The sequence below is a fragment of the Corapipo altera genome, unplaced genomic scaffold (assembly GCF_003945725.1).
Source record: "Corapipo altera isolate COAL_440 unplaced genomic scaffold, ASM394572v1 52, whole genome shotgun sequence".
NCBI classification, from domain to species: Eukaryota; Metazoa; Chordata; class Aves; order Passeriformes; family Pipridae; genus Corapipo; species Corapipo altera.
In genome coordinates, this window is record NW_020884930.1 from 1539776 (window position 1) to 1558879 (window position 19104).

At 36.0% G+C, this 19104-nt stretch overlaps 1 protein-coding gene across 1 annotated transcript; it reads left to right on the plus strand.

Moving 5' to 3' along the window:
* Positions 1-340: 340 nt before the first annotated feature.
* Positions 341-18876, plus strand: ATP6V0D2 (ATPase H+ transporting V0 subunit d2). Its single transcript, XM_027659176.1, has 8 exons — positions 341-585; positions 6796-6967; positions 8236-8414; positions 11044-11123; positions 12944-13021; positions 16290-16466; positions 17839-17916; positions 18449-18876. Exons 1-8 carry the CDS (start codon positions 456-458, stop codon positions 18608-18610), a joined length of 1056 nt encoding a protein of 351 aa, XP_027514977.1. The 5' UTR covers positions 341-455; the 3' UTR covers positions 18611-18876.
* The last annotated feature ends 228 nt before the right edge of the window (positions 18877-19104 follow it).

Below are 19104 nucleotides of genomic sequence, written 5' to 3' on the forward strand. Positions count from 1 at the left end.
GACTATGTTCTGCCACAGCCCTCTATTTTAGTGCTGAAATACTTTTCCAAAAGATGCTCATAGATAACTTCCTGTTTATAATACATATAAGAAATAAAAAAATGTTATTCAAGCTTTCTAATGTGCCTTCTTGTTCTTCAATCAGTGCAGAGCATCCTTGTAAGAAGTAGTTAAAACCTGTACTTCCTTTTTGGCTTCTCTTTCAAAAATAATAGGTTCATTTTCTGGCTCTGACAGGAGGGGGTTGGATTTTCTGGCTGGCTGTTGTTCCATCAACTAAACTGGAACTACAATATGAGCAAGAAACAGGAAGAAACCAGTTGGTAAAACACAATCATAGGCTGGCAGGAAATCAGTGACTATTTGTCACTCCTTCCAAAGAGGAGAGAAACAGTTGGTGGTAGATATTCAGTACCATCAAGTATCCAGCAGAGAGATTTAAACTTTTATTCTCCATGCCGGGATACTCAGAGTTTTATTTCAATGTGGACCATGGCTACTTGGAGGGTCTGGTCCGAGGGTTCAAAGCTGGGATCTTGACAAGTGCAGACTATGTCAATTTAGCACAATGTGAGACGCTTGAAGGTAAGTCTGATGTTTTATTTTATTTAGAAAGAAATGCTCTTGCTTAGACATTCGAAGAAAGCAATATAAAAGACTGAAGTATTGAGAGCTTATCTGAAAACCCAGAGATAACCCTGATGTGCTCTGAAGAACTGTTCTTATATTTAAGTTAATAGCTTTCCACAGACTGTGATTTGTGTACAGACTATGATTTGTAAAGCAGTACAGAGGATGGGATTTTCTGGTTTACTGATAAGGTTTGGAAATCTCATCCATGGAGTTCTTATGGAGATGGGTAACCTTCTCACAGATTTTAACCATACTATAGAACAGTTCAGATATTGAAGTTTCATATCATTTCAGCTGGATAAAATAGTTTCCAAAATCTTATTAAAAGCTTACCATTTGGTTCTGAGTTTCTCTATAAAAGATATAATTTTAGTAATTTATTACTTCATGGGTTTTAGTGTAGTGAGAGACATTGCTTACCAGTAAGAGAAAACTAGACTCCACAGAGATAAAACTTAAGAAAATACAAAAAAAAAAAAAAAGCTCTTTCCAAGGTGACTTTGCCACAGTAATAAAGAGAACACACAGTGGTTTCCAAAACAGCTTTTCATGGCCAAGACTGGTTACAACCTGATGAAGACAGACTTGTACAAAGAATCACACACCTCCAGACACTTGGCAGGAAAAAAATGCAACAGAAAAAAATCTCCTTTCTAAAGGAACATAAAGTTCATTTCTCTGGCTCCAAAATGAAAGCTATGATTCATCTTGCAGATTAAAACAACTGCACATAGAAATGCACATAGATATTTACCTGTCAGCAGGATTAAATTCCTCTGATAGTTAAAGAAGAGATTGTCAGTACAGTCAACGTGATCTAGGCAATATTGAATCGTCCAAGTGCACGTACCTACTTCAGCTGATAACCTGGAGACCTGTATCAGCTCTCCATTTCATGTAATGGCAGTTCAGACACAGAGAACACATGTATAAAATCACTCTGAGAACTGAAATCTATTCCTTATGTCATCTGGACAAAAACAATAGTTTCTGTATCCTATAGGTTCCAGCAGTTGTGACCTACACAATTTTAAGACGTCACAGACACTCTTGATATTGTATTAGACTTCATATTGTATTGTATAGACTTCAGAAAAAGCTAACAGAGTTAGTAAACGTCTGTAAAAGGCACAAAGGAAAGAATGGTGGGATTATTAAACCTTGCTCTCACTTCACTTCTCCCTCCAGAGGAGTTCAAAGCTTCATGAAGTGAAAAAAAAATCCTGGTTACTTCTGAATAAAAAGAAAATACAAAGGTTTAAAAATACACAAGAAAAAAGAATTATCTACACCCATCCCAGAAGAATCTTTGCTCATGATAAGAATAGTTAAGAAAAACTATCTAAATTTAAATTTTAAGTCACATTACAAGAATATTATTACCACTAGGAAATAGTTTTCAAACATTTCTGAGCTATATAAACCTTCAATATTATGAAAAGCACTCAGCAGATCAACAAATAACAACAGAGAGATAAAATCCTTTTCTAACTAAGATTTATAATAGAAAGAACAAAAAGTTTTATTTTTGAACCTTATTTTTTCTGGTGTTCATTCCATTTTAAAATGTAAATTATTTCAGCAACAGAGGCAGCAACCTTCATAAACCTTCTACAAGTACATCTCTACTACCCACTATCACTTTGCTTTTTTCTCTATTCGGCTGCATCTTTTTCTCCATTGTAATATTTTCTACTTATTATAGACAGCTAGCAGATTCCTAACAGTTGCCTACCAAATGCATTATTTATAATGTAAATAAGAGAAATACTGGATTTCTACGTGACACTAAACACTCTTATTTCTCTGCACATATTGGATGCTGTAATATTGAACTTGCACCATGAGTGTACAGTACACCAAAACCACAGACCTCTAAATTTCATACATTGTCTTTTGTTTCCATTGAAAAGATTCAGCAGTGATTTGTGATGTAGTACTATGATGTGTGTCCAATAGCCCCATCACTTCATGTCTTCACATTAAAAGGTAATAAATTTACCGTATTCTGTATTCTGTGGCATAGCACCACACCACAAAAAATGGCCTTAGTTAAAACCACTATAAATATGCTAAAACAAACAAGTAGGGGGGAAAAAATCGAAATCACTCAAAGTAACCTATAAATAGAATAAAAGGAACTTTTAATTTCAAAGTGGTTTTGATATCTCTAGAAAGGAAACCATAATGTCAGTATGGAAGAGCCACAGGAAAAACTGTAGATTAATTATATACTCTGTTGTATCTTCTTGATAATCACAGAGCAAGCATAACAGTGAAATGGAAAGAAAAGAAAGAGACTACTAACTGACTTATGCTACACTGTGTCCTCTCAATTCAGGGCCATACAGACAGGCTTCCAGCTCATCTTAGACATCCTTTTGGGTTTGATTTAATTACTATAATTTCCATGGAGCTACCTTGTGGGCAGCTTGCTACTAGTTTGGCCCTATCTGTTTCAAAGGAATGAGATTCCCAGAGCAATCTTGCTGGTAGACTTTGAAGTAGAAATATGAGTGTGTGTTAAATTAGGTGTTTTATTCCTACCTTGCTTATTTGTGTGATGGAAAGACTCCTGCTCTGTAGAAAGGAGACTACGTCATAGAAGGACAAGCATTCCACCTCTCCTTCCAACACATCACTGAAATAAGTTCTGCCAGAGCCAGAACTCACCAGCATGTGGCGGTTGAAATAACAGTGTAACTCAAAAAAACCTGCAGTTAGTTGGCAATTTGGCTATCAAAGGGAGGAGTTAGACAAGTTCCCATGTACTTGATGCCAAGAGTTGAACAAGTTGACACTTTGTTCAAGTTCTCACAATACTCTTTCTTTCTGATCAGGATCATTCCTATCTTAACTGCATCATCTAAAATTAGTCTCCCTCTGTGCATTAATTCCCTTTACACATACTCTTAATTGTGTTTGGTTGCTGTTCAATTGTGAGTAAAATCATATGATTTAAAATCATATTATTTAAAGTCATAATTTTCCTACATATTATTTTCCTGTATATAATTGTGTGAGGAAACACACAATGCAGGTGGATGACAATCATACTGACAGCTAAAATATGGGAATTTTCTTTCCTAGGGATCTTGTGGACATGCTGAAAAACCCAGTACAGTGCAGGTCTCCAAGAGGACCTAAGAAAAGGAAAAGATATAATCAATAGAAAGTTTTGGTAGATAGGAATGTCTGAAACCACTGTAGTGCTCAGCCATCTAATCCTGCTGGGTCACCAGGTCATGTTACTAGCAAAAGTATCTGACTGAAATAGTCCCCCAGGTCTTACTTACGCCAACAATAGAGAACTATAAATTAAGATGAGCAGTTCACACTGCGGTTCATCTGTGGTTCATCTGAAAAAGAATTGAGGAAAGTTGGAATTCTCTGCATGTAATAAGTAATATTATCTAATTTCACTATAGGCCAAGTATTTTTATATTCTTTGCAATAAAAAAGAGGAAGCAAAAATGAATAGTTTTCACAGGAAATGTGGATGTGAAATCAAAATATTAATGATTTTTTAAAAATTTGGTCTTACATATTTAGACTAATTTCTGGGTATAACTCTCTGTTTTTATTTATATCTTAATCTTGCTTATCTTTCTCTCTTTCTTTAGTTAGCTAGGTTTCTTTTTTGTTTATATTTGGATTATCTTTCTTCTTCCTACACAGAAGCCTATGCCAAAACTATGATGATTTCCAAGAATCTGACTCTGACTATTGAGAGACCAGTTACCTCTGCCTTCTTTTGTAAAGCTTTGTGATCACCTGTATAGTTTTAAGAAGCAACTGATTTACACTGCTAGCATAAGTTCAGTCTACTGAAGGAAGATCTAGAGAAATGCTAACAGATCCAGAGTGCTAGCTGAGTAAGGCTGTACTATGCAAGAGTGTGTTGATGTGATTTGATACGGTTTTGATGGTTAGACTATTTGGTGGATAAGAAATGGCTGAGTGGTTGCATCCAGAGAATGGTGGTCAATGGCTCAATGTCTAGATGGAGCTCAATGACAAGAGGTGTCCCTCAGGGGTCCGTACTGGGACCAGTGGTGTTTAAAATCTCCTTCAATAACACAGACAGTGGGATTGAGCGCACCATCAGCAAATTTGCAGATGACACCAAGCTGAGTGGTGCAGTTGACACACCTGAGGGATGGGATGTCACCATAGGGACCTAGAAAAGCTCACTGATTGGGCCCATGGGAACCTCATGAGATTCAACAAGGCCAAAAGTAAGGCCCTGCACCTAGGTCAGGGCAAACCCTTGTATCAGTACAGGCTGGGGCATGAAGGAATTGGGAGCAGACTTGTGGAAAAGGACTTGGGGATACTGTTGGGTGAAGAGCCAGGCATGAGCTGACAATGTGTGCTCACAGCCCAAAAAACCAACTATGTCCTGGGCTGTATCAAAAGAAGCGTGGCCAGCAGGTTGAGGGAGGCGATTCTTCCCCTCAGCTCTGCCCTTGTGAGACACCACCTGGAGTACTGCATCTGTCTCTGTGGTCCACAACATAGGAAGGATATGGACCTGTTGGAGCAAGTCCAGAGAAGGGCCTTGAAGATGATTGAAGAGCTGGAGCACCTCTTCTATGAGTAAAAGCGAGAGAGTTGGGATTTTTGAGCCTGGAGGAGGCTCCAGGGAGACATTATTGCAGACTTTCAGTACCTAAAGGGGGTTTACAAGAAAGATAGAGACAAACATTTTAGTAGGGCCTGTAGTAATAGGTCAAAGTAATGGTTATAAACTTAAAGAGAATAGATTCAGACTAGTTATAAGGAAGAAATTGTTTACAAGAAGAGTGGTGAAATGCTGGAGAGGTTCACCAGAGAGGCTGGAAACATTCATGGTCAGTTTGGATGGGGCTCTGAACAACCTTGAGTGGCAGCCAACTTGCATAGACAACTCTGAGATTTATCTCATTAAGCTAGAGTTCTAGATGTAGGAGTTTGAATTCACAATTGTACTAGTTGCTTTAAGTCTCGGTGAAGGCAACCTTATTGCATACTAAGAAATGCATGGGGAAATAGGCAAAAGTAGCTACTGTACTGATAAATGCATACCCTGCTAATTGCAAATTAACTTCCCTTACAGGTACACTCTTATTTCAGTCAGTGGGAGTGTTGTTGTCCTTTTCCATAACTATCACTTCAGATTTTAGATGGAAATCTAATAATTATGAATGCCTAAATCATGTAGCAATATCCCAATCTATAATTTACAATACTTTTTATGTAGCATTTGAACATAATTATGCATTGCAGCAGGAGCTTTTCTAAAAGGAAATGTTAAACTCCTTTGAACACTAAGAACTGATTCAAATTCTTACTTTTCCATCATGGTGAAAAATGGATAGCAGCGAAAATTTGTCAAGCAAATTCTCTGATATCATGAAAGCTTCTTTCAACTTTGTGGTCTAAACAACTCATTTTCCTCAGTCACCAGGGTTGAGAGTTCAAATGGAGTATGTCACAATAACCCAAGTTTCTGGAACAGCTTCTTAGGATTTTCTAGTCACAGTCATAATTCATACAAAGCCAAAGCAGAAATGCTAAGAGTGTAACTCTGCCCTCCCAAGTGTTCCACTGCAGAAGTCATTTGGAGTCCAGAATGTGAGCCAGGCGAGATGTGTTCTCTTCAAACAGTCTGATAACAGAAGATTATAATCTTACCTGAGATTTAAATGTTTCATACAAAAATTTAAGATCTTAACAAAGTTAAAGAATGATTCCTATTGATGCATAACAGTCCATAGGAGTGCAGCAGACAAAACAACTAATGTACTTTAATTGTGCAAAATCAGCGAAACCAAAACATTGAACAATCCTGATGAGGAAGGGACTAGAGACAGTAGTAAGTCACACTCTGTGTGGTATGGCTGAAAAGCAAAGCTGCTGGTGAAATTTCTGACAAAGGTGTAAATTATTTGTTCTTTCCTGTAGCATGCAGTAAGTCTTACTGGTAGAAGACAGTACAAGTTTGCATTAATTTTGCTTTTACACTATATATTAAACTTATGCAAAAACCTTTTCAATAGAGTATGATCAGATGCTTAGTATGAAAATATGTAAGAAATTAACATTTAATTTTTTTTAATTTGGTTTGCAGACGATAAAATAACAGTTTATTCTCATGATCTTCCCTGAATCTAATTCCAGACCTGAAGTTGCATCTACAGACTACAGACTATGGCAACTTCTTGGCTAATGAAACTGGGCCTCTCACTATTTCCACCATCGATGATAAACTAAAAGCAAAACTGCTCACGGAATTTCATTACTTTAGAAACCATGCTTTTGAACCACTTGCCACTTTTCTGAATTTTATCACGTAAGTAAAATTACCACATAGATTACCATGCAGACTCAAAATAAAAAAGCAGTTAAAAGTTAAAATAGTGTAAATGCAATGTGTTGGAATTTCTATTAAGTTTCAAACCCAGTGAAATTACTTGGATACTGCAACATTTGCATACTTTATTTGCAAATATAAGTTCATCATATACATGTATATGTATAACTACTATCTATATATGTATATAAATATACTTTATATATATATATGAAGAACTATTGTCTTTGCAACTATTTATTTTAAAGAACAGAATCACATTCTTTATGTGTACAGTGGCAGGAGTAGTAGTAGATATTAGAAGAAATGGTTATAATTTTCAAACACCTTTTAAGTTAGAGAACTTGCAAAACTGAAATTTGGGGTGGTGATTCATGCAAGATTAACAATTTCATGATGTACAGGGCAGTGATTTAATTCCTCAGCATCCTCCTCTAGACCTTTTTTAAAAAGGGGAACAACACCACATCCCATACCTACCATACTTTTTATACTATTTGAACATCAAAATCAGAATTTTATGTTGCGTATTGCAAGATACTTAGATCCAAGTAGCTATTTTTAAAAGTTCAACTGCTGTTTGATGCAAGATGAAGAGAAAGCTCTGATCTCAATACCATCATAAACAGATCAAAGTTGTAAATAACTGGCTTAAACAACTTTAAGAACAGGGATCTGCTTTATAACAGTATAACAACATGGATTAGCGGAATGCCATAAATATCCCAATGGAATAGCACTCCCATTTCCAAGTCACTGACAAAAACTCTTATCAGCCTCTTTGACAATAAAACTAGTAAGATGAGAGAAAACTTCTACTGAAAAGAGTACTTTACTGATAGAGAAGAAATATGTGAGAATCTGTCCTTAGTTTCCTAATGGGAGGATATTTAAAGGTGAGTGAGAAGAAAGGCCTAAGACTGGACAGCCGCATGAACTCTGACGTTTTAGTGCAAAGATTACCATGCACTTCTCTGTCCCGTATGTCCTGCTTTAAAAAAGTCTCTTTTCCAAATCAGTCATGTTGTTTAAAACTAATGTGGTGTTACTTACTATTTACTTGTGGTGTTACTTGTTGTTTAAAAATTTCTGTTGTTTTTTGATGAACTGTTGATACAGAGTGAACATACACACTAATAATACTTTTTAGTATTATTGCCAATTTTCAAAAATCTTAGGTTTGTATTTTTTCAAGTGAAAAGTCATTACAAAGATTTTCTTTTCTTTACTTTTTCTTTCAAATACAGATACAGCTATATGATTGACAACGTAATTCTTTTAATCACTGGCACATTACATCAGCGACCCATAGCTGAACTTGTTCCCAAGTGCCATCCACTGGGAAGCTTTGAGCAAATGGAAGCAGTCAGCATTGCCTCAAACCCCACTGAGCTCTACAACGCAATTTTGGTTGACACACCATTAGGTAGAAACATTAAATTATTTCTTACTTTCTTCTTGAAACTACTAATCCTGTATTCTTAAGAATAACATATTTCCTACTGGATATGTTGTTTTGGTAACACAAAACATGAAGTGTGGATCAAGCACTTCTGAATTGGTGTTCAGGACATATTCTAGCAACATTTATTAACAGCTTCTATATCCACCTTGGATAGCAGACACAAAGAAGACATGCTACTCAAGAAGGGTAGTGTATGTCTTTTATATCTGAAATAGTCACTGATTTAGAGCATCTAGGGTTTTATTTCAACAGCTACATCTACAGTTTAAAAGTATATCCTCACTAAAGGTCAAGCAGATAGTTGTGGTAGAACCCAGATTCCTTCTTGAGATTTGGGCATGGTTCAAACATAAAGAGAAGTCCTACTTTGAAGAACTAAATTTAAAAGTAAAACAGAGTAAAGTTTGGGAATGTCACATTATGAAATCAAGATGAAACTCTGCTCAATGTGCTGCTGCAGCCAATACGAACAAAAACTAACAAGCTGTTGTGCACTACTGTGAAGGCTACTGAGGGTCAGATGGAACTGGATGGATCTAAACGTATATGAAACCTTTATATGCCCTCATCTTCAGACCATGAATGGTTTTGGGTTCTGCTTTTCAAGAGGGTGTGGTAGGTTGATCCCAGAGAGAAAACAGATTTCCACCCAGCCACTTGCTCATACCCTACTCCCAGCACAAGTTAAGATCACCTAAAAAGTATTGTTGCAGGCAAAGCAGACTCAACTCGGGGAAAATTAACTTGATTTATTATTGATAATATATATGTGATGTAATTAATAATTGATCCAGACAATAGGAAACAAGCAGAAATGAATGAAACACTTAGACACTCAGGGAAAATACCTTTCCTCCAGCCTTTTCCACTCCTTCATTCCAGGCTCTTCTCCCTTTCCCCCTTAATTATCACCACAAGTTACACTGCATCCCTCTAGAGAGGCAGTGAGTGTCACAAGGAGTGGGGGGGAGTTTAGAGACGTGAAATCAAAGAACAGTTTAGGTTGGAAAGGACCTGAAAGATCATCTAGTTCCAACCCTTTCCACTAGCCTAAGCTGCTCAAAGCCCCATCCAACCTGGCCTTAAACAATTCCAGGTGTGGGGCAGCCACAACTTCTCTGGGCAACCTCTTCCAGCATCTCACCACCCCCACAGTAAAGAATTTCTTCTAATATCTAATCTAAACTTACTGTCTTTCAGTTTGAAGCCACACCTTCTTGTTCTATCATGCTCTAAAAAGTCCGAATTCATTTTTCAGGTAGGCCCCCATTAGATACACCTGCTTGGCTGAGAGGCTCAGCTGTGCCCTGTGGTGGATCCTGTTTGGAACTGGCTGTGTCCAGCAATGGGCAGCCCTGGCTTTCCCTCACAGAGGACACCCTGCAGCACATCCCCACCGGTGCTCAGGCACTAGCAACCTGTACAGTGAAATCAGAGAAGGGACAGAGTAGGACAGCTAGAATGAACAGTGCTGCCATGCATGGACAGACTAAAAGGCTTTTGGAGTGGACAAGGCTGACAAAGAGATAAGGACAAGGTTTACAGAGTCCTAAAGGCAGTAGTTTGTCCACAGTAAGCTGCAAACTGCTGCTTACCAAATTCTTCAGAAGACCAAAGAGGTAAACTAAACCATCTTGTTGTTTGTGGTTTTTTTGGGTTTTTTTGTGTTTTTTTTTTTAATAACACAGCTGGTAGTAAATTTCTGGAATTTTTTTTTTACTAAACAAGTTTGTAAAAGTATTAGGTCTTTAAAACAGTCTGCAGGGAATAGCTCTACGAGGAGATAATAATGGGAACTCTCAGGGCCACACCTTCTGATGTTCTCCATCCAAAATCTGGATGCTGCAAGAGTAGGAAGGGAGAAGACCACAGAACGTGACCAGGCTCACCTGCTCTCCTTAAATACCATCTTCCATTGACACAGTCTGAGACAACACTGACATGCAGCACTACTTTGTCCCACTGGCGTAGCTCAGGAACAGTGAGAGTTTGGCACACTTTTGTTGGTTATGAATACAGTATTTTTAAACAGTCCAGTTGCACAAATGAACTTTGTCCAACTGTCTTCCTGTTCAAAAGCTTTCTCTCTAGTCAGTTTTGTGCAGCAGCCGGAAGCACAGATGGTCAAGGTCAAAGTTTGTGCCCTTTACCAATTGCAACCTGTTGCCTTTCCCCCACTACAGACATACTCAAAGAAGAAGAAGGAAAATAGGAAAGAGGATTCTCCTTAACAACTGAAGAACACCTACATGATTTAAGACAAAAATTCTTTTTCATGTCCCTCATTAAAAAATCTCCATAATACTCAAACCATATACTTCAAAGAAGATTAGGGCTTTCATTAGCATTCCCATCTGATTCTCTTTGGAGACGTGGACTCTGGCTGTGGCACTGATTGATTCTGATTAAAATAGGAAGGAGTAGGAGGATAAGGGGAAATCAAGAGAATTTCTCTTCCCCTCTGTTATATCAGCCTTTCTTGTACAAGAGAAACCTCAGATTCTTGTTCACACACTGGTGAGCAATAGACAGGAGATGCATATTATCAGCATGCAGATTTATACTGCAATATTGTAAACTCTGCTTTCAGCTGCTTTCTTTCAAGACTGCTTGTCTGAAAATGACCTGGACGAAATGAACATTGAAATAATGCGCAACAAACTCTACAAGGCAAGTTTTTGCAACATAACAATAATATTCGGGATTTCTCAAAGCCTCTCAGAAAAGGTCAGGATCCTGTTTTATGGAGGGGGAAACAGAAGTATGGTGAGATAAAGCAAGCTGTCTGAGATCATCTGGTTGATTTCAAGTCCAGGAATCAAATCCAGCTCCTTTCATTTCTACTCCACTCTTTGGGGAGTTTTCCAATTTTAGTTCTGCATCCAAATTCTAATTTAATATCTCATTAATGAAAATGCTTTAGATGTCAGGCTAATTTCCAGATCCATTTGCTTATGAATAACCCAGTTATCCACCAAATGCCACAGAACGTTAGCTCCTAAGTGAGCCTAGACAGGCTTTTGGTTAACATTTATTTTTATTTATATAAGGAAGATTTGATTTGAAAAGGTCTAATTGTTTTGGGTCTAGCTAACATGATTTTTACTTAAGGATTTTGTATTATTTTCTTCCTTTTAAAATCCTCTTTAGTAGTGCTACAGCACAATGTTGTAAGGATATGCATCCAACGTGATTTGCATTTTCAAAATACTTTACAAATATTAGCACACAGGTCACTAGTCTTTGCTCTCTTTAAAGACTATACATTCCACTGATGGTTCCTCCTGGCACATTTTCTCCAAATTCTTTGTTATCATTCTTTCACAGTGGATGCCCCAGATTGCAGGAAGTATATTCTTACAGTGATCTGATTGTATTAGGGGGAAAGAAAAAAAATCTTTTGTTTGTCTTACAAATGATATTTATAAATTCCCAAGCCAATTCTTTATTCTTAAACATTTTGCTACTTCTCTCATTCAAAACAGCATCAATTATACCCAAGTATTTAAATTTTTTTCATGTATTTTAATTCTTTCACAGTTCTACTAAACTAGACACTTTTTTTCAATTTGATAACATGTATGTTTTATTCTTATATCCTGTGTGGATATTCACATTAACATATTTACATTTATTAAATCTATTTTTTATTTTTCTTCTTGCTCATCTAAGTATTAGGGGGATCATTCTGCAAAAACATCTAAATTATTAATATATCCTTTCTCCTCTGCTTCACCTGTCAGTGTGATCAATTATGCTTCACTTCTACTATAATTCCATGCAGTAGATCCCCCTTGAGATGTCTCTACTTAAAATTCACTTAATTGCATACTTAGTGACAGCTTCTTCTAAAAAGATTGTGTGAAGTTGCAGCAAATACATTTTGACAACCCTAAAACAGTATTGGGGGATGGAGAGGCGGGAGGAACAGCATCTCTGAGATATTTACTGTCCTTCCTGCACAGGTAGTTTGAAATGGGTGCAGATGCCAGAATCCTTAATAGATCAGAGGGCTCTGCTGACCAGTATTACAGGAGCTTCGTCTGCTGTTCTCTCCTAATCCAGGGTTTAGGGTAGAGCAGTGGGGATTAATTTGTGTATCCTCGTACTGCTGGCCTAACAGCCGTGGCATATGCCCAAATCCCCTCCTCCACACACTATAAATGAAGAGTTCCCTTCAGCCATCTGCTTATTATGTAGTGGAAACTCCATGGAGCCCAAAGAGTTCCTTCTTTAGAGATCAAGTAAATCATAATATTTGTCCTGTTACAGTTTTTGAAAAACATTTGAACTCAAATTTTAATAACGAGACATTTGCATTTTAATATTTCAACTTTCAACTAAGTAATTAAGCACATACTTGAATGTGAACTCATAGGTGGAATTATCAGAGTTAACAGAAGTATTTAAAAATGAGGTTCAGGACTATGTGCTAACCTAGTCCAGGTCTTAAGCAGTATTTAAAATATTTCTTTTCTTTTTTCATGAAGTCTTATCTTGAGGCATTTTATAAGTTTTGTGAAAAACAAGGTGGCACTACAGCAGAAATAATGAGACCTATTCTCGAGGTAAGAAAAATTTGGTCTTTATACATTAAAGTACTCCACAATGTTGTTATATTTATCTTATTTTGTTTTTCCTGTTCTTTCTCTCTCCATTTACGAAGCTCTCTGTCAAATGTTTACTTCTCCTCTAAATATACTTGTTTTTCTAAGATATAATATGTTCTAGGTTGACTTTTACTTCTTGACTAGAGAAACAGCCAGATCATTACTAGGGAGGAGCCAGTCTCAGTTAATATTTTTCTATAATAAAGAGTAGAACAGAATAAATGGTTCACTAATCTCAAACTTTTGCCCTTTAACATTTTTCTGCATTATGTAGAAAAACTAAAGAAGTCTATTATTCTTACACTTCCTACAGCTTAAAATTAAATTTGGGATAGCTAAAGTCTAGCATTACTGTATATTTACTAATCAATAATCTTTAAGTTTCATGGCACTGTTATGTTTGTCTACTCTTCTATTAAAATCAGTGGTTGAAGTTAGAATTGAGTGACCTTTGGAACTAGTGTCATATAAAAAAGTCCAGCATTCTATGTTATATTTTTCTCTCAACTCAGAAAAGTTTAATATTTTTTTTCCATAACATACAAAATTCTTAATGTCCTTCTCCCTAAAGCATATTTGCATCATAATGAATGATATTTTTGTCTCTCTTACTGTAACAAAAGATGCAGAAATTTCTAAAATTGAGTTCTCAGCATTCAGCTTCCTTTTTTTTCTTTCTTTTTTTTTTCCCCCACGTGCTCTATCACAATTCTTTGCAGAGGTTGAAAGCCAAATCACCCACTTGCTTCCAGGAGTCTTTTTTTTCTGGATGAGCAAAATTTACACCCTGGAAGCTGAACAAAATTCACTGAGCTCTGATGACATCACAATGAAAGTTTGCATTTAGGAGAAAGATAATAACCATGGCAGTTCATTCCTGAAGGAAGAATGGTTTCTGAATCACATTTTACAAAATAATATCCTTAAAGGGATTGTAATTTCATATTTTATTTAACCAGGTCACAATGTTTCAGTTTACACTCTAAACAAAGTATTCCTAATCAAGTTAAATTGTACAGAAATTAAGAATTTTGTCTATTCTTTTCTGAAAAATAGAAATCAAGAGATTGGCTGGCAGAGATAAAAATATTTCCTGCAGTTGATTCAGATTTTTCAGAAAGTTCATTTTTAGCTAGAAATTCATGCTTAGAGCAGATTACCCACCAACATTAGTTTAAGCATGTTGCAAAACTATCTTTATACCAGTGGTAACAATTTAGTCTATGATAAGCTTCTTTAAAATCCCTATCTAATGTCAATCAGCCAGGAGGATAAACTTTTCTATGGAAGATTTCCTTTTCTATAACATTTTAATAATCTGAAGACACACACAGAGCAGATTGCTAATGGTTGGATTCACAAAAAGCTGAAGTTTAATTATTCAAAAGAATACTTGCTATTTATTTTGTAATCTTATATGTAAGACTACCAACCTGACTTTATCAGAATGAGGTTGAGGCATTTAGCTCCCCAACTCCTTGACTACCAGTCATGATACCAACCTTCCACATTAAGAGTACTGACTATCTCTCTTCCGCCTTGGATAACACACATTGCAGGTTTAACCCTGAATCTGTCAAGAAACTGCAGGACTGCACTGCAGCCAGTGCTGTGTCTGTTATCAGGGCCCCGTGCTAATTCTGAACTAGCAGACATGCTACTTCTGTCTCCCATATGGAAACTAAACCACCTTGTAAATGGTCATCCTCTGACTTCACCTCTACCTTCAGCAAGTTGCCAAGTAACTGCCTCATGGCCTCACTCACTATGGAAAACCTCACATGCTAATAATTTGAATTGAGAGGTCTGTATGGACCTGAATGATCCTGCAAATTTTCTCAAACTGGGAGCCACCTGAAGCAGAACCCAAACCTGCTAGTAGTTGCATCTAGAATGTTTTTTAACCAAAGAAAATTACAAATCTAGACCCTATATTCTACATGACTTTATTGAGTTAAACAAGAAAGCATTTGTCCTTCTAAAACAGTTTCACCAGGACTGATATGCCTGATTGTATTAAAAAGGCAAGTGAAATTTGGCCCTGTTATTCATTAGCTAGAAATCTTTTCAAGTGCCCTTATTTTCTTCTCTATTGTTTACTCATTTTACTCACTCCAAAGTCAGTGCCAGAGGGTGGCTGGTTCCTGTAATTGTGTGAGCCAGTACACAGGAGTAGATCTGTGAATATGTGTTTAATGGCTAAAGTGGTAGATTTGTGTTGTAACTGCAGCCTTATTATTCAACAGAAAAGAGTACGTTTCTGCTTAAAATAGTTCAAATATTCATAGCATAAGAAATTTTGTAAGACGCCTAAAATATGCATATGCTGTATATACTTGGAAGATTTTCCCTGCATAATCCCTGCAATTAGCAAGGAATCTGCTGTTCTTACAACATGAAGGTAAGAAATAAAGGAAAGAAATAAAACCATAGTCAATTTAGTTCTCAAGACAGAAGAAAAAAATTAAATCAGATAGAACTGAGTAAGGTTATTTTTATTTACTATTGCATTTTTAATTCATACTGTAAGAACAGCAAGTGAAATTTTGCCTTGTACAAAAGAACAATGTGAGATCTAGACATTGGAATGACTTTCGGTTTACTGCTGCACTGAAAATACAGATACTACTGGCACCTAATCTTGGCAGAAGAAATATAGCCTTTGATTCTATGTATTAAAAATTAACTGGTATTTGAAACACTTAAAACTTTAACTTAGCGAGTGAAAGCTTCCTCCACCGTATTAAATTAGCATTTTAAATATGTGCATTCAGAAACTATTTTTTTTCAGGATTTTCATTCAACCTTTACTATCAACAGCACCTTGAGTTACCCTAGAACAGCACTATTGATTCTCAGTCCTTTCCTGTACTATTATTATTTATAGGAGTATTATTTCATACACAAGGGTGTGAGGAGATTTTTTGTTGTCAACATCGGGGTAACTAAGCAGGGAAATGAGTAAGCAGCAGTGATGATATTTTTAGTACAAAAATCACAGAATAAAAGCTATGATTGCAAAACCCTGTTTGATTTTCTAGTTAAAATTTAACATATACTTACAAAGAAGGATTTACGGTTTCTAAAATAAAGTAGGCTTCCAATGTTCTCAAGTCCATTTTTTTTTTAATTTTCATAGTATAACTTACTAAAAAACCACAAAATATCCACAATTTAGAATGAGATGTCTAATAATACCTCTTTATTCTTTGTTTTGCATATTAAGTTTGAGGCAGACAGACGTGCCTTCATCATCACCATTAATTCATTTGGCACTGAGTTGAGTAAAGATGACCGAGAGAAGCTGTATCCAACCTGTGGAAAACTTTATCCAGAAGGCTTACACCTGTTGGCCAATGCAGATGACTACGAGCAAGTGAAGCGTGTTGCAGAATACTATGCAGTACGTAAACTAATTTAATAAAACCAAGAGCCAAAACACAAATACTTAACATCTCTTGATGTCAGCAAAATTTTAAAGAGTATTCACTTAAATTAAAAGCATTTTTGAGCAAGAAAAAAATCAGCAAAGATATTAAAGTTCCCATCAAGATGTATATGGAATCAAAGGTCTTTGATATGAAGACATTAGATATATTATTACCTTCATGCAATACAGAGATCCCCTTACAGTGATGTTTAAATAAGACCAAATCCCATCCTAATAAATAAAAGTCTTCCTACTCCATTAACCCTCCCCAAATTGAGTTTCACTTCACAGCTGCTGCCTCCAAGATTTTGGAACATAGGCATGAGTCATTTTAAAGTGAGCAGGCCAAACACTTAACATTGTGCAAAGCTGATTTATTGCTATTGTACCGTAAAAATTCCCTTCTGAAAAGTTTTCTCTAAATTACTAATTGACTCAAAGAAGTAGATGAAGTTGTTAATATTGATGCAAACAGTACTGCTACTAAAGATTAATCAACCTGCAACACTTGATCTATGAATTAATTGTTGTACTCTGTCTATAACATTTGTGCTACCCCTAAGTAGGTACACAAAACAAAATGTTGTCTCATCAACTGTTTTTTTCCATAAAAACCCCAAAAAGATGGAGCTGCACATCTGATATACAGTTGTACATGAAAAGAACATTTGAATCATGAGTCACCATGTCAATTTGGTACAAAACAAGACTATTCATGCCACGGTGGGATATTTAGATGAACTTGGAAACCATTGTAGTAGACATGTACTGCACTCCTACTTTACTGGAACAACAAACCAAACGCACAGAGGAGGAAATTACACAGAAATGTAACACATAAGAAATCAAATCAAATATATCTGCACAGGATGTTCTAGGATGTCATATCAGACTAATGGATTTGGGGACAATATTAATGCAGGTAAAGCAAATCCAGCTGACTACTGGAAATAAAATGAACAGCCATGTGAGGATCAGAGTTCATCGTTTTGGCTCCATTTACAGCTCTGGCTATTTGTACAATTTGTACAAGAAGTTCAGTGCTCTTTGTTCAAAGGAGTGAAAGGTCGTGTGTCATTCTACAATAAGTCTCCCTTAGTGCCTTCAGTAAATTACTTTAAATTGTAGGAAATGACAGTAAGAAATAGAAGAACAAATCTGAATTTCTTTCTTTTGCTGATTATATGCTTTTAACTTTTGATTTATGAAGAACTGTAATCTATACATGAGTTCTATACAGAAAGATTACTTAACATAGATTAATTCATAAAGTAATGTAAGGTATCTGTGCTGCACAGAATGCAAAAGTACCTTATTTCCATGGAGTGGTTGTCTATGCTTTTAGGAATACAAGGCTGTGTTTGAAGGTGTAGGGAGTGGCAGCGGAGAAAAGACACTGGAAGATGCATTTTTTGAACATGAGGTAAGAGCTTCTAACCTTAAAATAACAAAATGAAAGTTATCTGCCTGAAATAATATTTAAAACAAGAATGAGTTACTAGGCTTTTGATTATACTATACTGCATCATTCAGCTTTGTATTCAAGAATATGGATTTTCTATGGCTGCCAACATATGGCTGAGCCAAAATAGAAGGATTTACCTTTTTAAATAAAATTAATCCTAGGACATTCTTCTGAAGACGACTTATAGGGTTGTCAAACCCAAGAGACTATCCAAAAGCCATCTCATATTATCCACTTAATGACATTTCTTTTGAGTAGTCTACTGAAAAAGGTATTTCACCACTATCCTTTATTTCCTGTAATGTTACTGTAGTCTATGTCCAAAATTAATCCACAGATGACATTCCAATTACATGTATACTCAAGAGACTGCTAAATATAGTCACTGTTGCAAAGTTACATAGAAATCTTGATCAGAAAAGCTACCATAAAAAATCACTTTTATTTTTTTTGATATTTTTTCATAACACGTGTTTTATCTTTTCTACAGGTAAAGATGAACGTGCTTGCATTCAACAACCAGTTTCATTTTGGAGTATTTTATGCCTATGTGAAGTTAAAGGAACAAGAATGCAGGAATATTGTATGGATTGCTGAATGTATTTCTCAGAGACACAGAACCAAAATTAACAACTACATTCCAATTTTCTAAATCTGAGAATTTATAATGCCTGAAAAGATGCATCATTTCTTAGAATATAAGAAAAATATGTTTTCAAAAGTTAGCTCTTACCACAAGTTTTAAATTGTATTAATGAGCCTCCTTATACATACCAGTGTAAGAAAAAAGTCTTGTAATTAGAGATATGAGTACTTCATAAGGAAATATTCATGGTAATATTCATAGTTTTGTTGGTAGATTTGTTCCTCACTCTCCTATTTTAATTTAATTGATCAATAAAAGCTTCCTGCAAGGTCTCATGTACATATTCTTTCTCTTTTGTGGAAGCAAGCTTCGTATCAATGACATTTGAAAAGCTCTTTAATGGCTTATTTTGAATTAATGGTTTTCTCAAAGGGCAAATTGAACCACTACTATCTCACACTTATGGTCTTTTTCATGGCATGCAAGACTGTATGAAGGAGTTAATACACTAATAAGAGAGAAAGTCTGAGACTTCCCTTAACAAATCCTAAGAGGGAGCT